The 27373-nt window shown below is 37.8% G+C and overlaps 1 long non-coding RNA gene and 2 gene segments (V, D, J or C); all 3 read right to left on the reverse strand.

Annotated features, from left to right (window-relative positions):
* LOC113426703 (Ig gamma chain C region-like) overlaps positions 1 to 23622 on the reverse strand; it is a 97101-nt gene extending 73479 nt beyond the window's left edge. Inside the window, 1 exon segment of the C gene segment in view lies at positions 23546 to 23622. Coding sequence covers positions 23546 to 23564 — 19 coding nt within the window.
* LOC148129169 (uncharacterized) lies at positions 1792 to 6641 on the reverse strand. The gene is made up of 2 exons (XR_015745654.1): positions 4948 to 6641; positions 1792 to 2225 (listed from the first exon to the last, which is right to left on the reverse strand). It is a non-coding gene; the product is annotated as an uncharacterized LOC148129169 (long non-coding RNA).
* LOC113426702 (immunoglobulin heavy constant mu-like) lies at positions 8831 to 11889 on the reverse strand. The segment is given in 3 exon segments: positions 8831 to 9449; positions 10516 to 10851; positions 11548 to 11889. Coding segments are annotated over 3 exon segments (1041 nt in total).
* Positions 23623 to 27373: the final 3751 nt, after the last annotated feature.

Genomic DNA, 27373 nt, shown 5'->3' on the forward strand with positions numbered 1-27373 from the left:
ATTTGGTCATTAGCACTCTGAAATATTTGTTAAGCTAATGACAGACCTACAGATTGTTAATGACTAGATGACTTCTAAGGAATATAAATCTTTCCATTCTTCACCTTTCAGACAGAACTGAAGAAGCTTCTTGGATGAGAAGCTAAATGTTTTCAAAGAAAAAAACAAGGAAGTCCAGTTGCCTTTTGAAGAGCACCTTTGGGACAACTTAAAAATGGTTTTGCTTAAATGTATCTTCATGTATTAACTTAGATTGGTCTGTGGCCAAAAGGTTTGTTTACATTTACCTCTTCTGCTGATCAATTGACTATGATTGAAATAAGTAGGAGTGCACAGAGTCTGTAGAGATTCTCAGTCATCCAGGTCATGGTTTTCCCAAACATGTTTTTTCAGGAGTCAACTGGACTTTCTTGTTTGTCTTTTGAAGACATTTTGCTTCTCACCCAAAAAGCTTCTTCAGTTCTGACAGATAGTGGGGAATGGAAGGATTGATATTCATTGCAGACAGCTGGTCATTTGCATCTTTTTAGAGAGTCATTGAAGCACTTAGAGGTTTATCTGTGTCCTCAGGGTCACCTGAGTGGTGCTCCTGGTTCCTGTAGTCTGCAATTTTTTCCTTTGGAAATCCATTTCTACCCCCCCACCATTCAAAGGGTATTCATCCCAAATTGTATAGCTAAAAGTCTGTAGAGATTCTCAGTCATCCAGGTAATGGTTGTCCCAAGGGTGCTTTTTCAGGAGGCAACTGGACTTCCTTGTTTTTTTTTTCTTTGAAGACATTATAAATATAAGAATACAAATCCTTCCATTCCCCTGTCAGAGCAGAAGAAGCTTCTTGGATGAGAAGTGAAACATCTCCAAAAGAAAAACAAGAAAGTCCAGTTGTCTCCTGAAAAAAGCATCTTTGGGACGAGTGCAGAGTGTGTGTATCTCTTTGTCCTGTGCAGAAGAATGTGTACACCAAGAAAGGGTATACATCAGATGAGTGTGTACACCTAGAAACAATGGATGGAAACTAACCAAGGAGAGAAGCAACCAGAACTGAGGATAAAATTTCTAATGGTGAGACAATCAACTAACGGAATAGCTTGCCTTCAGAAGTTGTGGGTGCTCCATCACTCCCTGTGAGGCTTTCAAAAAGAGACTGGACAACCATTTGTCTGAAATGATATAAGGTCTCTGCTTGAGCAGGAAGTTGTAGCAGAAGACCTCTGAGATCCCTTACAACTCTATTATTCTATGTTCCATCTCCTTGGCCTATTCAATACAGCTTCAATACCAGGCAGACTTTGGGGTGCGAAAGAGAAACCCGGGTTTGCTTAATCTTTATGGCTTTCCACTCCACTGTGTGTGTGTGTGTGTGTGTGTGTGTGAGAGAGAGAGAGAGATGTGGTCAAAGGGAAGCTTTAAGAGGGCCTTGGATCTATAAAATGGTTTACCCCTGTGGGTGAAAAAATTGAGAAAAATATTACCCATTATTTCATTTTAATCCCCTTCTCCTCCCAGTTCAGTTATCCACAACAGATTTAGGCATCCTATCACACATTTCCCAATGCAGTTCCCCCCTCAGAGGTATGGGCTATATTTATAAAGGCATTGGAGAGAATTCGAAAAGTTATGTCCCTCCAGTGTTCCCCGTCTTGCAATTCAGAAACCCAGTTTAACCCAGGCTAAACCAGTTAAACCCAGGCTTAACCAAGTTTGTTAGAGAAGAAAATTGGAGTTCTGTAATAATCACTGTGAACATCTTCAGTAACAGTAACAATTCACAAGTGAGACGGTTCATTCATCAAGAATAGATATTTATTACAGCATTGTTTGACAATCTCAATATAAAAAAGGACATTCTAATTAATACAAATTGTGCAGTGGCCCCCTCTCTGTTTTATATGAAGATTAAAAGTGCTGTAAGTCCCCTTTAGGGTATCAGATCAGGCAGACCATTTTGACAAAAAAAATCATAACAATGATTAAACAATGACTATAATCGAGATACAGAGAAGTATCCACAAAGATATACATCACACAGAAAATGACACAACAAAGTAAAGCAAAATTTCGCCATGGAGCTAAATTGTAAACAACCAGGTTTCTCAGCTCACATGGAATTTTAAGGCTATGATACAAAGCAAGATAAAAATTCCAGCCCCTCTCAAATAAATCCTTTCTCCTTTTACAGAAGTAGATGTTCAGTAGAAGGACAGCATCTGTCTTTTTTATTTCACCTGAAATAAGAAATAAGATTTTAAAAATGTTACAGTTGCAATATAAGAAATGAGATATATGGTCAGTCAAATTTCTTAATTTGCCCCAAGAAGCTGTTGATACAGTTTTACAGAGGAATTACTGAGGCTGTCACTTCTATTTCTATAACTGTCTGATTTGGCACAACAATCAAACAGGAACAGACTTCAAAAGATAGTTAGCAATAGCACATAGACGTATATACTGCTTCACAGTGCTTTACAGCCCTCTCTAAGTGGTTTACAGAGTCAGCTTGTTGCAAACAATATGGGTCCTCCTTTTACCGACCTCGGAAGGATGGAAGGCTGAGTCAACCTTGAGCCTGGTGAGATTCGATCTGCCACATGGCAGTCAGCTGGCAGTCAGCAGAAGTAGCCTGCAGTACTGCATTCTAACCACTGTGCCACTGCCGCCGTAGTTTGGACAGCAGGAAAAAAAAAAAAAACAATTGCAACCAGTCCGCTTTCCATTGAGGACCTGTATAATGCACAGATCAGAAAGAGAGCTGAGAAATTAACTACAGACTCCTCACGTCAGGGATGGGATTCAAATTTTTTGACAACCGGTTCTGTGGGTGTGGCTTAGCTGATGGGTGTGGCTTGGTGGTCATTTGACTGGGTGGACATGGCTTGGTGGTCATGTTATTGGCTGGGTGTGGCCAATTCAATATCACTCACATCGAGGCATGCATTTCCTCGCCTGGCCTCTCATGACTGTGGGGATGTTGCAACAGTCGTAAGTGTGAAAAATGATCATAAATCACTTTTTTCAGTGCCATTGTAACTTTGAATGTTCACTCCACATGAGCAAAGTACCAACAAAGGAGGGGGAAAAAACTCCAGAGAAGTTCCTGAGACAGGAATCTATCTATCCAGGGGTGGACTTCAAAAATTTTAGCAAGAGGTTCTCTGCCGGATTGCTGGGTGGGCGTGGCCATGGTGAGTGTGGTCTAGTTGGCCTCCTGCACCAGGGCAGTGGGAGGATGTTTTTGCCCTCCCAGGTTCTGGAGGCTTTCCTTGAGCCTCCAGGAGGGCAAAAACAGCCTCTCCAGGCTCTGGAGGCTCTCTGGAAGCCAGAAATGGACCTGTTTCCAGCCTTCCCAAGCTTCTGTTTTTCATGCTCCGTGTGTACCCTGCACTTACCTGCATCTAAAATGGACCACGTGGGAATCCTGGGAGGGGTGGGAGGGCCAGCCAGAAGTGGGATTTGGAGGTTTTCTTAGCTAGCTCCTGAACCCCTGTGAACCCCCAGCAGACCACTATCTATCTGTCTGTCTGTCTGTCTGTCTGTCTGTCTGTCTGTCTGTCTGTCTGTCTGTCTGTCTATCTATCTATCTATCTATCTATCTATCTATCTATCTATCTATCTATCTATCTATCTATCTATCTATCCATCCATCCATCCATCCATCCATCTACCTACCTCTCTCTCTCTACCTACATACCCCCCCTCTCCCAGGTGGATTGTCCCACTGCAAGTTGCCCTTTGACAAATTGTCCCAATGGCAAGTTGATTGCAGCCAATTGGCCATGGCGAGTTCTCCCATTATCAACTAGACAACCAAAATGAGTTACAAATTATTACCAAATCTACAGCTTTGAAAGTTGCATCTAGTAATTGATTTATCCCTTCTGCTCTCAACTCAATCTGTAATATTGCTTGATATTGCAATACATATACATATACACATACATATACAATAGAACAACAGAGTTGGAAGGTACCTCAGAAGTCTTCCAGTCCAAACCCCTGCTTAGGCATGAAACCCTACACCACCTCAGACAAATGGTTATCCAATCTTTTCTTAAAATCTTCCAGTGTTGGAGCACACACAACTTCTGGAGATAAGTTGTTCCACTAGATAATTGTTCTAACTGCCAATAAATTTTTCATTAGTTCTAAGTTGCTTCTCTCCTTGATTAGTTTCCATCAATTGTTTCTTGTCCTACCCTCGGGTGCTTTGGAGAATAGCATGACTCTCTCTTCTTTATGGCAGCCCCTGAGATAATTTTAATATACATACATTCATTAAGTTGATAATACATGTTTGCTTTCATCTTTTCTGCAATGCAGATTGATGAGCATAAAAACCACACAGTGGAAAATATAAACAGATATAAGTTGAGTAGTAATGGAAGCTATTGCCTTCAATGCTACTTTCTAATGGAAGAGCAGGCAGCCAAAATTGCTAGTCTAGTGAAGAGAAGGACCAGGGGACACATGATAGCAGTCTTCCAATATTTGTGGGGCTGCCACAGAGAGGAAGGGGGTCAAGCTATTTTCCAAAGCACTGAAGGCCAGACAAGGAATAATGAACGGAAACTGAACAAGTAGAGATTCAACCTGGAAACAAAGAGAAACTTTCTGACAGTGAGAACAATCAACCAATGGAACAGAAGTTGTGGGAGCTTCATCACTGGAAGCTTTAAAGAAGAGACTGGACTGCCATCTGTCAGAAATGTCATAGGGTCTCCAGCTTGGGCAGGGTATTGAAATAGATGACCTACAAGGTCCCTTCCAACTCTGTTAATCATATATTATATCTCTCCATATTATTAATAAGTGATAGATAGATCCATTCCAATAGTGGACATTGATAACTATATGACTGGAGGTTAAAGTCTACCCATTCTCTATTTAGAAAACATGATCAATGGCATCTTACTTGCATATAGTCTACTGTTTCTAGTCTACATGTCTTACCTTAATGAATGTCACCGTGGTACTGTAGAAGAGGCTCACTAGGAAAAGAATGATGAAAGTGGAAAGGATTGATGAGAGGTTTTGGAATTCTTCTTCATCTTCTGAGTCCACAATTCCACCTATGTAACCTTTGGACAACATATAAAGGTCTAGAGTTCAGAAAGAAGTGAGGGTGCATTGACGCTAAACAGCATATATGATAAGGGTAGCATGTAAGAGCCATGAAAATGTTATAGAGCAGGGAAAATGCGATACACAAAAATACAGCTAATGCCAGACGATGGCAAATAATAGTGGAGAAAAGCAGAGGGGAATTAACAGAGAAAGAAGAGATGAGCTCTTTTAGTGAAGCCTTGGCATGGTAGGAGATGGCCTTTCTTCAGACTATCCCAAAGAAGGAATAAAAAGGGAAGGGGGATCTACCCTCTACAGATGTCTAAGGAGATTTTCAGTCATCCAAGTCATGGTTGTCCCAAAGATGTTTTATCAAAAGGCAACTTTTCTTTGATTTCTCCTTGAAGGCATTTCGCTTCTCATTTAGTCAGAACTGAAGAAGACCCTTGGATGAGAAGCAAAACATCTTCAAGGAGAATACAGTCCAGTTGCCTTTTGAAAAAGCACCTTTGTGACTACTCACTACAGACTTCTAAAGACTGTTTTCAAATGAGTGATGACTATTGCTTGGCTGAAGGATTATTCAACCCACCACATCTGCACAAGTCAAAAGATCCTGCAGATTTGTGGGAAGAAAGTTGATGTGGGAAGTTTGTACAGGTTGGGACGGGATCAATTCAAACTGATCTAAAATCTTCACCTTGGGTTGGCAAGGTGGTGCAATATTGGCTTATCACCATGTGCAATTAACATGAAGAACTGAACTCTTAAGGATGATTTCATGAATTCTTGATGAATTCAATACAAAGCTTGCTTTCTGAATCCATTTGATGGAATGCTCTCTTTGATACCCTCCAAAACATGACATAACACTTCTCTTTCTGGAATATACAATTTGTTTCTTTCAACTTGCAATCATAGATTGTGAATTATGGTTGGCTACAATTTCTGGAAGGATTGAGAATATATCAGTTGCGAAAAACACGCTAATTAGGGTCAAAGAGATGTCTCATTTTTTGGATGTCATTGGAAGGGAGCTTTTTAAAAAAATATGTGCCACCAATTTAAAATGAATCTGAGTCTTTCAAAGAGGTTTCAATCAGTATATGTAGTCCAATTCTAATTGTTTTGATTGAAGTCTCTAGTACGTTTTGTGGCTTGTTAGAATTGAATTTGTGGTTTACAGTATTTAAAGTCAGCCTTCTATCCTTTCCATCACATTGGCATGTTTTATTTCATCCAACTAGATAGGTGAATGCCAATGTATGAGCAAACTGGTACATTCTGAATTCCTGATTCCTGAAGTAGTAGAAATTTCCTGATTCCTGAAGTAGTAGAGAGACTTATGTGCGTGCTCTCTATAAACAGTCTTGTCAGTTAGAACAATTAATCAGTGGCATGTCTTGCCTCCAGAAATTGTGGGTCCTCCAACACTGAAGGTTTTTAAGAAGAAATGGGACAACATTTGTCTGAAATGGTATATAAAGTTTCCTGGGGGTTGGATGTTTCAAGTTTAATCAAAATGCAGTTAAAAGCCATAAACCATCATTGGAAGTGTGTGTGTGTATAATAGGAACAGGAAAGTGCCTCACAGGAGCAGATAGAGATAAATCCCAGAGAGGCAGGAAATATATCACAGAACCATGGAGATGAATGCTAGTGAGGGATAGTGCTGCCTACACAGCAAACCCCTATAACATTGGACTAGAAGATCTCTTAGGATCCTAACAACTCTGTTATTTTGGGTAAAATAATCTAAACCTGGTTAGTTAGGTAACTAGGTCAGATCCGCAAGGACACTAAAGGGGACTATCATCTATACAAAGCTATTGGGAGTTCAAATGGGTGGGTCTTCCTAATGTGATTTTGAGTTTAAGATGGCCAGTATTTGGCTGTAAGATGAGGGTGAAGATGAATTTTGTCTTTTCAAGTGCTGTGGTTGATGGTGCATGGTTTAACATTACTAAGAAGCCTTGGTGAGTAGGATAGATGGAAAAGGCGATAGTAGCACTGAATATTTTTGGTCCTTCCCTTGAGTACATCCTCATGAAATACAAATGAAACAGCTGAGGGTTTTCCTCAGTTATATTATTGTCAATATTCTTTCTCATATGTTGGGAGAGAAGAAAGAGCATTCAGGGCATGGATCACCATGTCTCCAATGTGCACTTTGGCCCTGGGCATCAACACCTTCTCTTTCTTCTGTTCTTCTTTGAAGAGAAGCAACAGTTCTTTGGCCTTTTCTGGCATGGTGGCCAGTTTGGGACTCTTAAAACTCACAGAGAACAATTTGTCTGGAACATTTTTAAGCAAAGCACAAGAGTACATCAGAAGAGTATCAATCTGAAGTTTAGGCTGGTTGCATTTGCTTGATGAAGTTTTGAAGCATTTACCTGCTTACAAGAGTAAAGATCATGATTGCCCATTATGAAAATCTCCATTTGCTCAAAAAAACAAAAAGGGAAATTGTATTTTTTTATTAACTAAGTCAGTGTTATGTTTTTTTAAAAAATAAAAATTCAATGGGTAATTTTCAGGGTGTATGGAAAATTTAAGCAGCTTATTGTAGGTCTGTTTAATGTATAAACTATTTATTGCTTTTAAAAAAAACAAATTTGGGTTCATTTCATCTCTGTTGACTAAACAAAGTAATCAGTGATATTTTTCTTAAGGATGCTGGAATGTTCAGTTGGGTTAACACAATGAAGGAGTGTTCATAGATGTTTGCGATTTGTAAATTAGTTATGTATCCATGGATAATTTAATTAAATTGCATGGATTTTCAAACCTTAATTTTTGATCTTGTTTTAATGCATAGGATAATCTTTTATTGTCCTGAAGTTCTAAGTATTTGATCTTCTAAATAATGTCTTGATTATAAAAATTCACAATGAATCAAATAATGGCAGCCTTCTTTTAAAACATTGTTATTTCTCTTTTTATAGAAGAACATCTCTGTGCCGAGAATTGTTGAAATGGACTAGATGATTTTGCAGAAAACCTCAAATGTTATTCCCTGACTTTCAAAACAACATCATCATTATTATTTTGTGCATTTACTATTTGACGAATACACATATGATGAGTTTCCATAGAAGCACATGTTTTATGTTGTTTGGCCAAGCTGTTTTAGTTTGTGTATCCTCTTTGTTGAATTGGTGTTTACAGTTTTTACTTTATTTAGAACTAAAAAATAATGTACAAATTGTTTGGAACTGGAGCTGTGTTAGCTGAGTGAAACCTGAGATGCATGATATAGTATTCAATATTTATTTAGTTGTGTTCCTATTGTGGATATTAAGTTCCTATGCTCTGTTTAAAGATCTGTTGGGGTATTATTTTAGTATGCTTTAGACTTTCATAAAACACTTTCTTAAGAGCTTCTTTGTCTTGTACAAAGGATGTAATTGTTGCCCCAGATAACACCCAATGGATGAGACATCTCCTTGCTTGTAAAATAAATTAAAGGGAAGTGAATGGTCTGAGGATACGCCTGTACAGAATGGCATGATCTGAAAAGATGAATAATCCCAAACTGGGAATTTATGTGGGGAGTAGATAATCTATGACAGTACAGAAAAGGGAAGCTGACAGCTTTCTAAAACAGCCTTTTTCCAAGGACCGTTATGCCATAGAAGGAGATGAAGTACAGGCATTATTGGTCGAAGAAATAAATGCGAAAGGATTAAGGAATGTAGGTGCCTGAGGAAGTCAGAATTTCCAGTATTAGTTTGTGCATCATCACTATTTCTCACAAAAAGCCAGATTATTTTTTTTCTTTTTGTTTTGAGAAAAATACTTTATTGCAAAATATGTAATTCCTTCAGAAAAAGGTGGCGAGCTACTGATTTAACACTGACACCTCCTTCCTTAGAGATCTGCCTTCATCACCGAAAACTTTCCATCGAAGTATCAGCAATGAAGCAGAAGAAGCAGAGGCTAGTGGAGATAGAGTAAGTGGAGGTTTCTCAAAAGAAATTAGGTTGACAATTAATAGCAAGGGGTGGAAGTGTCGGAGAGGACTAAGGAGACGTTGACTATGGATGGTTTACCCGTGTTCTTGTTTACAGTCTTCTGAATTGAGTTGTAGTGCAAGGCTTCATGTCCCACCACACAAGTGAAGGAATCCCCTGCGCTCCATTCCTGTTCATTGATGTTCAGCATGCTGTAGGCAAAATACTCTTTGGATTGTATTTTGGACTCTAATATGGCTTTGCTGGTGAAGTATACTGATTCACTGACTGGCTGTTCATTCTGGAGCCATCGTACAAAGAAGTTGCCGGGATTGAAGTTTTTGACGAGGCATGTGAGGGTAACTGTTTCCCGCAAATTCAGCTCTTCTAATGAAGGTGGAAGGACGTAGACAGAGGGAGCTTTTGGTTCGCCAACTGAACAATGAGAAAAGGAAAAAGGGTGAAGATACATTAGTATACATGTATTTAGTACGCATTATCATGTTTAACTGTATTGCGCACTCCGGCATTGATGACAGGAAGGGCACCTGGCCAGTTAAACACTCTGTTAGCTCCATTCAGTCACCCAGACTCCACCTCCACAAGGGATTATGGGGTCGTTAAAAGATAATGATCACTTAGTGGGATTCAAAAATGTTTATTACTGGTTCTGTGGGCGTGGTTTACTGGGTATGGCAGGGGAAGGATACTGTAAAATCTCCAGTCAGAGGTGGTATTTGCCAGTTCTCCAAACTACTCAAAATTTCCGCTGCCGGTTCTCCAGAACTGGTCAGAACCTGCTGAATACCACCTATGATGATGATGATGATGTTTAAGTGTAGCTGCTTCTAGGTGAGACCACTCTTAAATGCTGAAGGTATTTCTCTTTGTCATAGAACAAAGATTAGTTCATTGGCTTAAAGGTAGAAGGTTCACATTTGGCAGAAAACAGCCCAGGTCCATTTAAGGTAGACAAGAGAAAGGGGGGAAATGATCATGTGGAATAACTAGGCCAGAATTAGATGCCTTTGTTCATGCTGCCCAGCTGTCTAAAGGAGCCAATCAAGATCAATGCAGCCAGAGTATAATTACATTTATACTGTCTGTCAATCTGTGTGGTCTCAAGTTGTATGCAATTTTTTTCCTAGGGGAAGGTGAGAAGGTGCTTTGTCTCTATACAAGAAGAGTGGAATTGGGGTGGGGGGGGAATGTTGGTAGGCCACCATAATGTGGAAACTGGATTCTCATGACATGTGCTCGATGGGAGTTAAGGAAGAGTCACAAGTATCAGATCAAGAATAGGATTCGTGGGGATGTCAATCTAGGCAACTGGAAAAGGATAATTTGGGGGTATCCTAAGGGATGTACTAAGGATTCATGCCTACTCTGGAGAGAATGCTTTTAATCCATGAGGTGTTAATCTCATTCAACTGGAAACCTCCTGGAATGAATGACCCCCCCTCCCAATCCTTTTCATGGATCAACACAACTAGAAACTTACCACTTTCCTTCACCAGGGTTTTTTCTATTGGCTTGACAAGTACACCTTCAAATGTCACTTTGCAGGTAAAAGTTTCAGCGTTCTTCCATTCTGTTGCACACACTGTGGCTACAGCATTGACATAGGAAATGTCATTGTTCTGGCTTGGGAAGTTGGTCATCACAGTGTGTAGTTGCTTCTGGTCTGATGCTCGTGTCCAGGTGACGTTCAATTTTGAATAGTCTGCATCAACAGGGATGTTGGAGATTTTGCAAGTGAGGTTGGCCGAGCTGGTCTGGAATATATCAGCAAAAGCTGGGGGGATGGTTTCCACGGTAACATCTAAACAGATATCTCCTGGGGGAATAAGAACAGTGTTCCATTGAACAAGAAATCAGTAAATTGTACAATTTTTTTCTACCTTTCCCATATTTAACAACAAGCATATTGTGAGCCACTTATGTGAGATTGCTGTCTTCTGATTATTAAAATGTGTTAAAGAGTAGTTAAGAATTTGATTTATGTCATGCAGGGTGTAGTCTACATTCAGGTGGAAACAAAATATGTACCAGGGACCTGCTGCTATTCATCTTTGAGAAATATACAAATGTTCTCTTTGGATTTATCTCTGAGAGTTTTGATAGGGTTTTCAGAATCTGTCACAGTAGATTTGTATGGATCCATGAAAGTTTTTTAAAATAAATAAATAATGACTCTCAATGATGAACTTTGAAATAGGGATGTTGACGTTCAGTAGCTAGATACACTATTTTGTTCTGTTTTTCCTGGCCAATTATGAACGAGGAGAATGTATTTCCTTTGTTCAAATTCTAAGCATGGCATGTCAGAGAAAAGAGAATTCTCTGCCTTGACATCAAAACATGGATGAATATGTGGATTTCTCAGGGCTCTCTGAGTTTGTCTGTTTCCAGAAGAAGGTAACAGAACCACCAAAATTAAATAACTCAGTGTTCAATCTAAAGGAGGATTTGAGGAAAGGATTTTTCCATAACTGGCCATCTTACTCTGATTCTTGAAGAAAAACCCACTTACTTTTGCAGAAAGATAGCAAGTTGAATGTCTCTGAAAGGATAGGTTTGTCCTTTCTTCTTGCTTCACAGGTGAACTCCTTTTCAGAAACCCAGTCTTCCTTGGTGATGACAACTTTGCTGCTAATGGTGTATCCCCCATGACCATTTGGGATGGGTTTGCTGGTGGTGATGCCAGTGGTGATTTCTTTTTTCTCCTTAAGCCAACGGATGGCAACGTTTCCAGAGCAGAGGTCACTAACTTCACAGGTAACAGTGGAATTTAGGTAGATACTTGAAAACGCATTAAGGATTGGTGCACGGATGAGCATTGTAGGTTCAACTGGTCTCTCATCTGGAACATTGCAAGAAAGACAGATGATTAGGCCAAGGAAATTCAACACCTTAAAAGCATAATGTAAATGAAGATTCAGAAGTTGTAGTAATGACTTGTGTGTTCAGTTCTATCTAGAAAACCACTGGATAAACTAAGTAGTCTGCTGGCCTTTGATTATAGCCCATAACTGAGAAATATATCTATTTCTACCTAAATGTCTCAAAATAGGGATCTATAGGAAACAAGGATGAGCCAGGTTTAGTTCCAGACCCCAGGCTCATCCCTAGAGCCCAACATAGGTGAGCCCATACTGGTGAGAGCATATTCAGAGAACTCATTTCCCATGGCCAAGAAGAAGCCATGTCCAACCTCAATTGTAGTCAGAAGATTGGTTTTCAAGGGAAATGAAAGTATCTCTATGTGTCATTCAGAAGAAATAATCACCCGGGTAGAAAATGTCAGGTTGGAATAAGACTTTGTTAATTATCTGTTTTAAGCAAAGGAAATTAGGTGTAGTGATTTAGGAAGAAGGCTAACTTTTCTACAAGCACACGTTGTGTCTAGCTTCTAATGCCCTCTGATTGACTACCTTATGAAAGTCTCCTACATGCTTGTGGGTGACATGGCTGATGGAATAAAGGAATTTTACTTACATTGTCGAACAACCGGGACTATTTTGTTGCCCTGCGGGTGAGTGGCTTTGCAGTAGAACAATTGAAATTCATCCCATGTACTCCGTGGGACTTTAGCCTGAGAAACTGCTGTGTACGTTCCACTTGACAAGATAGATGGAAATTTTATGTAGTTCTGGTTGCCAATACTCTGGTTTCGTTGGTTATCCCAGGAGAAATCAATTGAATCTGGCAGAAAATTCTTGGCAAGACATCCGATGGTGATATCTATGGTCTCTGAGTTGTCCCCAGATGGGATGAGTGGGAAAAGAGAAGGGGCCTTTGGGGATTCTGAGGGAGAAGAAAAAGAGAAGGATGCCGGATTTGGAAGCTGTTACATGCTCAGCGGGGATTGAGCTCACAAAAGGAGGTGAGCCTTGCTTTTTGCAGGAAGAGAAGGTGAACAAATATTCATGTAGACTTTCCCCGATTTAACCAGATTTTTGCAGAGTGCACATTGTGGTTCATTGATACATTGATATGTGGTTCATACATGGTTCATTGATAATTGATACATGGTTCATATGTGGTTCATTGATACATTGATATGTGGTTCATTGATAGTGGCTCATTTCAAAAGATCTAAGCCCCAGAGCTCATTGTAAAAGCATTGCCAAAAAAGCATAACCTAATTTTGCAAAGCTTCTTCTCTGGTAACACTGTACTGCAAACCAGGGCATACAAAACCTTTGCCAGACTAATTCTCGAATACAGCTCATCTGCCTGGAATTCACACTGTATAACAGACATTAATACAATTGAGCAAGTCCAGAGGTATTTCATGAGAAGAGGACTCCACTCCTCTGCTCGCAATGCTACCAGGCTGGAAATTTTGGACCTGGACAACCTAGAACTATGCTGCCTATAGTCTGATCTAAGCTTAGTACACAAAATTGTCTGCTACAATGTTCTACCTGTCAATGACTACTTCAGCTTCAACCAAAATAATATATGGGCAAACAATAGATACAAACTCAAAGTAAACCACTCCAAACTCGATTGCAAAAAATATGACTTCAGGAACAGAGTGGTCAATGCCAAGAACTCATTACCTGACTCTGTTATTACATCCTCAAACCCCCAAAATTTTAACCTTAAACTGTCTACCGTGGACCTCGTTCCATTCCTGACAGATCTGTAAGGGGGCGTGCATAAGTGCACCAGCATGCCAACTGTCCCTGTCCTACTGTTCCCATTTATTAGTACTCATTTATTATGTATATATTTATACCTGTTTATACTTACACGGTTATATGTTATGTTCACACTTGTTTTCTCATACATGCTTGACAAACAAACAAATAAATAAAATAAAAAATAAAATATCTTCAAGTTATTGAAAGCAACCAAACTGAGGGTTTGCCTCACTTGATTTTCTTACCAGTTCTAACAGTTGATATGGATCCCAACTTCATATAATCATCCTGCGTGAGAGCTAAAATAGGAGGGTTATGAAGTATGAAGTGAGGTGCAAACTTTTGACCATTAGCTGCCCATGGCCTAAGAGTCATGGTTTGCCAAGCTTTGTCATAGGATATTTTAATCAATGGGGCTACTTTCTACGATTGTTATAGGAATCACTGAGAGCAACCTTGTGAAAGCTTATATAGTTAGATCTCAAATTTAGAAACTGCCCATCTCCTTCATGGAGGAAATATTTTGAATTCTTATTGCCCCACCACTGGAAGAATTCTAACAGGTCTAGAATCTCTTTCAAAGACAACACATTCTCAGATTCATGAAAGTAACAATGGTCAAAACCTCACCTGCATATCTCTATCCATAGTGCCAGAAAGGAGGAATCCTTTAGAACGTTTTGTAAAATAGCATTTACTCAGAGATCACTGAGGAACTGACAAAATGTTTCCGAGTCTGGGGAAGAAAACTAGAAGCAGAATTTCTCTCTCCTCAGGCTACACACTGGGATTTCAAAGCAATCAAACATTTCTTCTCAAAAAGATGAAGCAGATTTCAAACTTTTCTCTGAGACCTTGTTGCCAAACTTTATCTTGGTCAGCCAGATAAATTTGAGATAGCCCAGATGAGAAACCAGTATCATGAGTACTAATACTACATTTATTGTAATGTTACTGTAACTGAATCTTGCAAGGAAGTCTCCTTCCTTCCTTTAGTTTCTGGGGAATGAGGGAGGGTCTCTTCTGAGATACTTTCCACCCACCTTTCTGTGGGCTGAGATGTCTCTTAGTTGACCATTGCCTTCCTCATGGTGCCTCCCTCTCCCCTTTGTCCTCCTCTTTCTCTCAAGGATACTCCCACAGAAACTTACAGAACTTCAGAAAAGTTTCAGATTTTCCTGTGTAAGTGGAGTTCTCTCGTTGGATTCTTATAGGCTATGCTTTAGGCTCCAATTCTGTCAACTCTCCTGATTTCTTGCTTAGAAACACACACACACACACACACAAGTGAACATGCCTCATTCTCCCATGCCTCTTTCTCCTATTTCCCTCATGGCAACAACCCTGTCAGTGACCAACAGAAAGTCCAGCCAGCCAGCTTTCATGCCCCAGAACTCACAATGTCCTGGTTTCTAGATCAGCAACTTCACCACTGTACCAAACTGAATTCTACCAAATGTATTCTAGCATAATAACCGGACCTGCTTATACCTCCCAAGTTAGGCTGAGGATCTGAAGTACTTCTGGAGACATGTTTTAGATCAGGGGTCTTCAAACTTTACAGCTTTAAGACTTGTGGACTTCAACTCCCAGAATTCCTCCTCCAGTCATGTTAGCTCAGGAATTCTGGGAGTTGAAGTCCACAAGTCTTAAACTTGCCAAGTTTAAAGACCCTTGCTTTAGATTCTTATGAGTCTCTTCTCCCCCTTACTAAATTGATATAAGCATATTATTCTACGGGAAGTGGAAGAACTGAGGAGAAAGCTCACCAGCCTTTGAGCAAAGCTCTTTTTGAGATACTAATACAATTCAACTGTATTTGTCACCTACTGAAAGCTTCTGTGCATTGTGCAGTGTTAGTGGGATCCAGTTATGCTTCTTTAAATTTGGAGATCAAGCAGGGCTAAAACTTTCTCAGTGACCAGGATAAAAACTGATTCTTCTCCCTCTCAAAAGGTGATCCACTCATTTTTCCTCTCCATCCAGACTGGTCTAGTTCCATTTTTTAAAAAGAATACTTTGTATGCCAAAATCAGGAAGGGAAAAATTTGTCTCGGTCTGAATCTGACTGTACTTTAAAGTAACCATTATTGAAGTAACCAGCCCAGCAGCTGTTTCTCTGATTTATTGGGAGCTTGGCTTATTGGGGTTGGACTAGAAGACCTCCAAGGTCCCTTTCAACTCTGTTATTTTTTTCCTTTCTGCAGCTGACCTACTGCTAGAACTTTTCATGCATCTTAACTCGCATTTCAGAAGGAAAGCCCAATTGCTCTCTGTCTGTGTCTCCAGAGCTGTAGCTCAGAAAAAAAATCATATAATTTACAACTGAATGGCAAAATCATAGTATCCTGTCCACCGGAATCCTCCAAAGCTTGAGCTAATGAGTAGTGACTTTCTAGAACAGAGTTTGTCAAACTCATCCACTTTAAGATATGTGGACTTCAACTTCTAGAATTCCTTAGCCACATGAGGAAAGTGGATGAGGTTGAGTAACACTGTTCCAAGAAACCAGGTGGGGAAAAACCTAGCTGATTTTTCCTGACCATGCATAATTGACCAAGTCAAATCATCTACCTAGCTGAGGAAAGGCAGCTATTCCCCCAAAGTCCCCCTCCCATAACTCATACCAAATTCTACTCTGCTGCTAAATCCAAGATACAGCTGGCAACCTTTTTGTTCTCCTAGCTAGGCTTGATTTTTAGAAAGCTGGAAAGCTTGCTGTATCTTATCCAACTCTCACAAACTACTTTTCCAACCAGAGCTTTGGAGCAACCTCAAGGTTAAAATGAAGGGTTGCACATATCCAAGTGGATACTATACCTTAATAAAGGAAAGAGAGGCAGAAAAATTGCTCACGGCTTTCCTCCAACGCTCGAGAGTCTAAGCTAAGAAGCTCACACACTCCTTGCAAACTCTATGGGAGACTTGGGAGTAATTAGCTCTTTTTCTCCAAAGCCATAGAGTTATCTCCTAGAACAGCCACAAGTTTTAGGATAGGGAAAAAGAGTCTTGGAGTCTTGCCTGGAGTAATTCCTATAATTTGCAGAACCCTAAATCACTTGGATACCCGCTGAGCTCTGGCTTCGGAGACCATAAGGAATATTTTGGTTGAGCTCCCTGTCCAAGCTTTAACTTTTTATAACTCCAAACAATTCCAGGACTGAAAGGCTTCAACATCTTAGCAAAAGCTCCTGCCAGAATCCTGACCACCTTGAATTCCAACATCAGAGAACAAAAGAGCTTTTCTCTAACCAAGCACTGGTCTTTAGAAAGCTTTAGCTCGACTCTAGCTACCTTACACCGGATCCAAAAATTCCCATACAGCTCAACTGGCACTGGGCTTCCAATGAGCTGGTGAGATACTAGAAACTTTCCCGCATCATGCTACGCTTAGCAAGAAACTTTTTTGCGGGGTGGGGGTGGGGTGGGGAGCTGTAAGCTTGCTAGCAATCCCAGTTCAATTTCTCCTGAAACTGCAGCTTTCAAAAGATCACAGCTTTCCAAGCTGATTGGTGAGCTTTAGACATTCTACATTCTATATCCCCATCATGGTTAAACCCACCACTAAATGGGGAACTCTCTCAGGTTTTTTGGGGGGCTAGCTATTGCCACTGCCCTTGCTACCTCTGCCATTGAAAGATAGACAGGCATTGAATGGCAGTTTTCACAGAAAGCTATCATTTCCTCCAAACACCTCTCTGCCCTCATGGATTCTCTCACTTATGGGATAACCTTAGCTTGCTTTTTCCTCCTAGCTAGCACTGGGATCAGTAGGAAAGATTTATGGCTTTCCTAGCACCCCACTATCCCAGCTAACCCCGGCAGTAAATTTCAGGTGCAGGATGCCCCCAAACCCAATACAAGCTTTCAGAGAAACTACAGAGAATTTGCCCATGGTTGTTTAAGCCAATTCTCAATAGAGGAACAAAGCAACTTTGACCTGGCCAAGCCTTTAGCTTTAAGGAGATGCCATCTCTGTAGTTTTTGAAAGCTTAGCAACCATATGCTCCTAGCTCAGGGGTTGGTTTCTGAGAATTTCTAAGCCCAGAGCTAAGGAGGGAAAGCATTCATCTGGTCCCTAGCTAAGTACTAGGCTTGGCGGTACACTCCTCCCTTCAGGTGCCATTCAGGTGCCTTTTGCACCTGAAATACGAATGAACTCCTAGCCATACTGTGGGATTCAGGGAAGCTAGCTGATACTTTTACCTGTTGTTTTTTTTTATACCAAGCTGTTTCTCAGCAGAGAGTAAGGGGGCTATAGAAAGGCATCTTATGACACCTGGTGATCCCTGCCCTAGCTATTGCTGTAAAAAATATTACAGCTAGGAAAGCTAGCATCCTAGCTCAGCATTTTACAAGCTAGGAGCTTCTTCCTTCAAAGAGCTTGAGCTTCCATCACTGAGCACTTATGGCAGTCAGCACTGGTTTCTCCAAAACCTACGCAGCTGATTTTGGAGAAAGTGCTCCTAGCTTTAGCTGAACCTTATATTTTATCTAGGTGAGCACCTAGCTTTGGAGATCCATTTGATCTCGACTCTAGCTAGCCTTCAGGGAAGCTAAGGAGAAAGCTGGTTTTGGAGAAAGTGCTCCTAGCTTTAGCTTAATATTATATTTTATCTAGGTGAGCATCTGGCTTTGGAGATCCTTTTTATCTCAGCTCTAGCTGGCCTTCAGGGAAGCTAAGAAGAAAGCTGGTTTTGGAGAAAGCACTCCCAATACCCCTAGCAGCTAGGGGGTCTTCAAACTTGGCAGCTTTAAGACTTGTAGACTTCAACTTCCAGAATTCCTCCTCCAGTCATGTTAGCTCAGGAATTCTGGGAGTTGAAGTCCACAAGTCTTAAATTTGCCAAGTTTGAAGACCCTTGCCTTAAGCTAAACCTTTTGTGTGCTCTAGGCGAGCACCTAGCTTTGGAGAGTCCTTTCATCTCAGCTCTAGCTGACTATGAGGAAAGCTAAGGAGATGGGTTTCAAGAAGCTAAGCCAAAAAAAAAAGCTGCCTCTACCCTTCCAAAGCTACAGCTTAAGGTTCTCCAGCTGCTTTCTAGCTGAAGGTTGTTAGAGCTATCCTGGAGCTGAGAAATATGAAGCTCTCCTGCAAGCTAGCTTCTGAAATCCAGGGCTTTTCCAGTTATGCTCAAAGGCATAGTTGAGTAGGAAGCCAAACATCTTTTCAAAAGTGGAAAACATGTTTCAGGGACGCTCAGAGAGATTCTTCCCACCTGAGCTATTATTACCTCGGATATAGCTAAAGCTACAGGGGTTGGGAAGACTAATGATATGGAAGACAGCATCTGCAGTGCTTCTTTCTGGCTAAGCTTTAGAGATACATTGGATGGGAAAACTCTGGGATAGTCAGAGCACCCCAAATGTTTGGGAGTTAAGATGCTGAACAGGGCTACCAATTGTGCAGTGAAAAGAATATCTGCTTATCAATCAATCAACCATCTTCTAAATAAATATCACCCTTAGAAACATTTTAATAAACTGCCATTTCTACTTCATAAATAATAAATGTTAACTAAATAGGAATATTAATTTGCCACGTACTAAGCTCCCCGCAGTCTATACCATATGAATTAAGACTAGTAAAATAATACCTTTTCTTGAACAAAATTCCAAAATGACCAGTCCTTTCTTAAAATCAATCACTCAGAACAAGAAAGATGGAAATTTCAAATAACAGTAATTATTATACTCCACCAAGATAAAATAAATTGAAACTCTGCCGTAGAGGATAAGAACAGAACAATCCCAAATAAAAATAAAATAAAGTTTTTTTTTCCAATTAGAAAATTGAAGAACAACTTTCTTAGTTACTTTGGGAGAAACACTTGCCCCTAAAAAAAGAACAATCCTGATTCATGCCACAAAGTCATTCTTTTCTTAAAAAAATCACCCCAATCAAATCAACAATTTCCCTCATGAGTAATTCATTTAAAAATAATAAAACAATCAACACTTCAATAACAAGCTTAGTGCAAAATTATTAAGAAATACTCCACTTGTAAAAAATAGAAACATAATTAAAATATATTGCTATAGTAATCAATTAAGTAATGTTAAGGCATATTAATTAAATAAAAGAGATTGTCATAGTAAACAAGTAGAAAATGTGTGATTATTAAAGCTGAATCAATATAAACAATTCTGTTTTTCCTTACCATTTTAGTGTGTGGTTTCTAGAAGAAAAATGTGCAGAAACTGTAGGGTGCCAGCAAAAACAAATGCCTAAGGAAAGACCTTAACTTTTTTTTCCTTGATAAAATTAAAACATGATAAATCACATTTATTTTTGGAAAAAGGGAGGAGGATCCGAAAAAAACATATGTTGTTTTCGAAACACTTAGGGCTATTTTCAGACATCCAGAATTATTTTAGAAGCCCCAAACACTTTCAGATGAAACTTGAGTCTTAAAATATACTAAAACTGAGAAACGAATCTATCACCACCTGCTCTCTGAACATCTCAAAATATTCTGTTTTCTGTCCAACTGTTTTAGTTTCAACTCTCCTCCCCCACAACCTCCCAACTGCAAATAAACACATTAATTCTATTTTTTTTAATCATACACATTTTCTATTTTTTATTTTATCTAACCAGTATTTTATCCCTCTTTCTAACTTCAGTCTGTTTAAAGGCAATTCATTCATAATTTTACTTCTGCTTAATTCAAATGGGAATCTGTGCTGGACTCCCCCAAAACATAATTCAGAGCTAGAAATCAATCTCATAATGAGTAAATGATAAATCCCATAAAGATCAAGAAATAAAATAATAAAAGTATATAATAAGAAAAAAGTAACCGAAGATAGCGATAAGAGAGAGAATCCATCAATACATTAAAAAACTTTAACTATCTGGTATATTGCATGAAACAGGTTGTAACAAAAGGCCATTTATTTAAGTCTTTAAAGCGCCATAAGACTCTTTTTTTCATTTTCCATAGTAATAAAATTAAAGAATTGAAGAATTAAAATAATGGAAGACAAAAGTTATAGAAATAGCCGCCAATAGAAGACAGGCAACAATTCAATAGAGAGACAGATTTATGCTTTGTAAATGATATATTTAAGGTTCATATCTATACTTGTTATCGTGTACATGTTTGACAAACAAATAAATAAATAAAATAAAATAAAGGTGTGATAAAAGAAAAGAGGAAGGAACAAACAATTTCATTTCTACCGCTGGATATGTGACATTTTTCATCTTTTGGTTGAAATATTTCAGAAATTAAAAAATTGAGAAAATGGGTTTTTTCAACAGAGGCAAAACCCTTCCAAATTAGTAAAAGTCCTCATACATATAAGACACATATATGATTCAGAAAAAAATTAGATTTACCTGTGGTAATGGTGACTAAGATTCTATGTCTCCAGTATTGAAACATACATTAACATAACTCTCTGTGAAATATATTTTTAACTCTTCACAATCACTGAGAACTGGACTGGAATAAAATTAAGTAAATCCTTTTTCATGTCAAGTAAAATTGTGTTGTCTCCTCTCATCTTTTAGAACAAACCTAATAAAATTTCAATAGGATAACTTTCTTCTCTATTCCCAGATCGTGCAAACTAAAAAAATTTTTTTTTTGGGGGGTGTAATTTTGTTCGTATCAGTTTTCCTAAATTCTTTCAAGTAACCCAGAAATGATAAAATGGCATTTTAGAAGAAAAGGGAGAGAGAAAACAGAGTAGACAAACAAAAGGAGAAACCATCGTTTTGATTTTTGCTGTACAAATTCAGTTCTTCCAAGAATGGATTCTAGTGAATCCAACAAAACTACATTAAAATCACAAAGAAAAACTCACAAAAAGAATATCTTAAAAAAGAATAGTTTTTACCTGCAGTAACGGTGACTGAAGTGCCTTTTCCCCAATAGTCAAACCAGTTGTCACAATGAACAATAGTCATGGGGTAATCATACAAGAAGCTTGACTATTAGGAGCCAAACCTTAACCTTACTTTGTATGAATGTGTATGTGTATGTGTATATATATATATATTCATTCCTTAATTACTTTAAAGTCATTAAGTGTCAAACAATTCTCTAAAAACATTTATTCTGCAGTTTCTTTTCAAACCTATTTAAAACATCAGCCTAAAAGTGACTGAGAAACATAAAAATACTGATTTTTTTTTTCTAGGGGGAACTCATATTGCATGTTTGCAACTTCATAACCAATTTTCTGTCCATTTCGCTGAAGTACAGATTTCTGTCAAACGGGCAGTTGGGTTATTTTAATTTACACTTGATTTTCCTGAAATTAATAGCTCACCCTGTCGGAAGAATGAGATTCTGGGATTGCTTATGTTCCAGAACTTTAACAGTCCCACAGACAAAATTTTAACATCACTTAGAAAATTAAAGCACAAAAAGAAAAAAAATCCAAAGTAATAACGGATATTAGAGGTAGAAAGAATTATAAAATCTTACCTGAGGTGACTACGACACTTGTTCCTTTACCCCAAATGTCAAAGTAGTCACATCAGGTCAACCAAATGCAAACTATATACAAAAACCTAATGAGGAATTATTTTGTCTTTCCAGACCATGAATAAGTGACTTAACCTAAATTTATAGACAAAAAAATAATATTTTGAATGGCTTAAAAAGATAGAAACTACATATAGACTGCTGGGGACTAATTAGATTACTGAAGCAAAAAAAAACCTAAAGACAAAAATGTATATTGTGGCAGAAAGATTCTAGACTTGGTTATATCTGGAGATGCATAAGATAATTGGCTATTGGGTGACACTGTTTCTTATTATATTTTTGATTGCAAAGGATAAACTCGATTTTTTTGATCCCTTAATGTCTAAATTCAGAAGAACAGTTTTCTCTTAAAGTCCTATTGAAAGCATGTTCTGAATTTACAAAGAAAAAATTTAACTGAGCCTAGAGAAACTTATATGTAAGGAAAAAACAAAAATAGTGAATAGTCATTCAAAGATAAAAAACCTTCGCTATTTCCAGAATGTATTTCCCAATAGGGTTGCTTATATCTAAGAACATTGACAATGCCATAGACAAAATGTCATTTTGAAAATTGAAGGAAAAAGGGGGGAAAAACTGCAAATTAGTAACACAAGAGGTAGAAAGAATGATAAAAACATACCTGAGGTGACTACGACGGACGTTCCTTTACCCCAGTACTCGAAGTAGTCACATCAAGTCAACCAAGTTCAAACCACATACAAAAACTTAATGTGGAATGATTTTGTTCTTTAAAGTGGCTAAGCCCTATTTTATAGAAGCGCCACATGAAATACCCTTCAAATAGTTTAAAAAGATAGACATGATATATAAATTGCTGAGAACTCAGCAAATTCTTAAAAAATAAATAAATCCATGAGGTTCTTAGTATCTTAAGACAAAAAAATATATTATGGCAAAATGATTCTGGGCTTCGTTACTTAGATCTGGAGATGGATAAAATCTTTGGATTTTATGTGTCATTGTTGCTTATTATAGTTTTGGCCACAATGAGGAAACTTGACTACTTGATGCCATTGTTTAAATTTAGAAGAACATTTTTTTACAATAAAAAAAAAAAATCCTCTCCATAGACCAAAATCCTATTTGAAGCATGTTCTGGATGGATTTGTAAATCAGAAATGTAATTTAGACTAGAGAATCATTTTTTTTTGTCAGGAATAGCAAAAACCCCCCACCTCATGCAAAGACATTAATGAAGAGGTCACTATCTCCATTTTCAAAATGTTCTTTCCAATAAGAAGGCTTATATGTCAGAATTCTAAAAGTGCCACAGACAAAAGTTTGAATGCCATTTAGAGAATTAAAGCCAAAGGGGGAAAAAATCCAAATTAATAACAGATGAAAGAGGTAAAAAGAATGAAAAACATCATACCTGAGCTGACTGTGACCATGGTTCCTTTTCCCCAGTAATCCAAGTCATCACATCAAGTCAACCAGATACAATCCATGTACAAAAACTTAAGGAATCAAATTGTCCTTAGCAGACCATGACAAAAATTGACTCACTTTATAAACCTCCAAAGAAAAATATCCTTTAAATGGCTTATTATATTTTGGGTCGCAATGGACAAGCTCGACTGTTTGATGCCTTAATGTTGAAATTTATATAGAGAGAATATCTAGAGAATCAATTACTCTTTTTTTTTAGGAATAGCAAAAATGTAAATGGTCACGGCAAAGACGTTACTTGAGAAATCACTGCTCCAGAATGGGCTTCCCAGTAAGATGATTTATATTCAGATAATACTTTAATATCATTTAGAGAATTAAAGCCAAAAGGCAAAAAAACAAACAAACCCAAATTAATAGCAGATGGAAGAGGTAGAAAGAATGAAAAAATTCATACCTGAGGTGACGGTCACCATTGTTCCTTTGCCCCAGTAATAGAAGTAATCACATCAAGACAGTTAAATATAAACCATGTACAAAAACTGAACGAAGAATTGTTTTGTCCATTCCAGTCTATGGAAAGCGGCTTAGATCAAATTTACAGTAGTTCCCCCCCACCCAAAAAATACACCAAATATCTTAAGAAGGCAGAAATTTCCTTTGGACAAATTACTAAAGGAAAAAATCCCTGAGTTTCTAACCAAAACAATTTCAGACTTTTTAAATTTAGATTTGGAGATGTATAAAATATCTGAATTTTCAGTGTCTCTACTGTCTCTATTGCTTATTATACTTCTGCTTGCAACAAACAAGCCCAAACATTTGATCCCTTAATATCTGAATTTAGAAGTACATTTTTTTAAAAAATAATAATAATCTGAAACCCTCTTAGAATCATGTTCTGGATGGATTTGTGAATAAGACATTTAATTTAGCATGGATGATTTTTCAATAGCACCAATGCAAAGGGTCATTCAAAGACATTTTGAAATAGATAGGTTATCATTTAAAAAACAACAGAAAATAGAGAAAAATCCCACAAAATCCTTAAAGAAAACAACAACAAAAACTAATTCAACTTACCATTAGATACTGTTACAGCAGTTCCTGATCCCCAGATATCAAAAGCATAGTCACAGTAATTTATATTCCATTACAGCTTTGCAAAAACTACCTTTGTCCCAAATCTCCGGGCCTCAGATGTTACAACTGCCTTGTTGTTGTTTTTTCCATTCCCCATTTCACCTCTTTTCTGCCTTATATTCATATTTACAATTCTACTTTCTTTCTCTTTAATTAAAAAATGAAATATATTTCTTTTTGCTTCTCTTGCATTACCACAGCGGCAAACCTCATTTTCAATCATGACATCCATGTGAAAAATATAATAGAAAAACTTCACTTGAAGTTGCAATTACTGGAATTCATTAGCCTCAATAATCTAGTTAACTGTAATAATCCCATAAATTAATCTGACTATATGAGTAAAAACCTTGTCAGTGGGTAAATATGAGTAAAAACCTAGTCAGTGCCTCCCGTTGAGAAAATTACCATGCATAGAGAATGGCATGTTTCTTCAATTGGAGTAAATAGAAAGACAGACAGAGAAATAGATAGACAGACAGATAGTCAGACAGTTAATCAGAGATAGATAGATAGATAGATAGATAGATAGATAGATAGATAGATAGACAGACAGACAGACAGATTCAATTCTTAAACTTATTTAATTGGATAACAGACAATGATTTTGCACCAAATAAGAGCTCTGTGGAATTTCTACAAAATTCACCTCATCCTATATTTCTCAATTTTAGTGAAATTGCAGTTAAACCAATATTTCTGCATAGTTAGCCCCTGACAATCAATATCTATGAACTGGGAACTAGCCCAACATTAGAAAAAAATAAAGTAGGAATAAAGTAGTAAGTACCTGAAGTGACAGTCACCATGGTTCCTTGGCCCCAGTAATCAAAGTAAGCATAGCTACACCTTGTTCAATTTTTAATTAGTTCTGCTACAAAAACCACTTAGACATATGTATAACCTTTTGGTTTAGGATAATTTTACTGAAAAGCTTGCTCATCGGCCCAACAAGAAGTCTATTTAAACACCAGGAACTGCTTTTTTAAAAAAAAAAAAAAAAAAACCACAGAAATAGCAGATTGTTTTCAGAGTATATAAAAATTGCATCTAGAAAACCTCAACTAAGCAATGGGATTTGCCAAATTTTCAAGTCTTGTAGAAGGGTTCTGCACAGAAGAATAAAATTAAAGATAGATAGAAAAGGTTTTACTTTGAAGTGACAGGACAAAAGTCCCCTTTCTCAAGTAGTACATTGATTGATTTTGGGGGGGCGGGGGGCGGAGGGGGCAGGTCAATGAGAAAATGAGGACCATATTGTGAAGAAATCTTCATGGCTTTTGAAGAACCTCTTCTAAAGTAATATGGCTTAGACAGAGGGGGCTGATTGAACTCTTGTGCTCCTTTATTTTCCCAAACAACCATCAAATATAAATTTATTAACTGATTTCATTCAATCCCACTCAAATACCTAAGAGGAAGTGTTCAAATTCAGCTTAACTTAGACCACAATCCTTAGACCACAATCCCTACCCCAATTACTTTGAAACAGCCGTATTGGCACGAATCAAAATTTGGAATTGAAACATCTATTCAAATGCTTTTCTTAAAGATTTAACTTGGTTGTTTTTTTTTTTAAATTAAAGAATGTGAATGAAACACCAGAAAAAAACCAGAAGCTCAACATCTCCTAATTTATCAATGTAAAACTTCAAAACAAATTAGTAGGCATTGGAATTTAAACACCTTGAGTAGTAGCACAAATATAATGATAAAATATAATACCTGTTGTAACGATCATAGTTGTTCCTTTCCCCCAGTATTCAAAAGACCAGTAGCACAATAATACTTCCAAACAGAATCATGGGGCATAATCCTCAGTAGAGAAGGGTGAGTCTTAACTAGACTAGATGTACTGTATTTTCCAATGTGTCTTCCAAGTCAATTTTGAAGACAGAATCATTGAACAATTGGAAAGAAATGTGGAGATCATTGATTCTCACGCAATGCCCAATGTTATTGAGGTCCTGCATGGAAGGACACTGGTGGCATCTTTTAATAGCCATCTTTCCTCCAGCAAACCCAAAGTTGCCACTCACATGGCACAAATTTCTTGATAATTTTTTAAAAGCAGAATAAATCGAAGGGTTTTATCTGACATTAAGAATACCACATGTTTTATTTTTTTGAGGAGTCATTTTAAACACATACATAGGCACAATACACACAAAAAAAAGTTTCCAATTAAGTACATTCTCCAATTTATCCTCAAGATTAATAATAACAAAAAACTTTTGCAAATGCCTAAATGTAGGATTTTGTGCTACTCTAGCCAAACATGTACTCTTTCAATGGATTAAATCCTCAACTAACTTGTGTCATCCCGTCATGAAGTTAATGGGATCTCCAGATAGAAAAGTTGCATCCTATATGATGGATAACAAAAAGCAAAAGATTCCTTTAAATTTAAAATCTGTATTCAATTAAGAAAAAAACTCAAAGCGATCTGCTTCCAACTCTGTTATTCAGTTATTCTTGAAAGCAAAGATACGTATTTCCTTATGGAAACTTTTTGTGATACTGGCATAAAATTGACAATGAAACCTAATGCTTCCAATGTAGTTTTTAAGCATGCTGGTGTTGAAAACTAGCTAGCATTCACATTTATCAGGAAGGAACTTATTTTAATTTTATTAAGATGGATCTTAATTTTCACAGAACTTTCTGA

The sequence above is a fragment of the Notechis scutatus genome, chromosome Z (assembly GCF_049901735.1).
Source record: "Notechis scutatus isolate UNSWTSFEM ecotype Mainland chromosome Z, rNotScu1.2, whole genome shotgun sequence".
Taxonomy (NCBI): Eukaryota; Metazoa; Chordata; class Lepidosauria; order Squamata; family Elapidae; genus Notechis; species Notechis scutatus.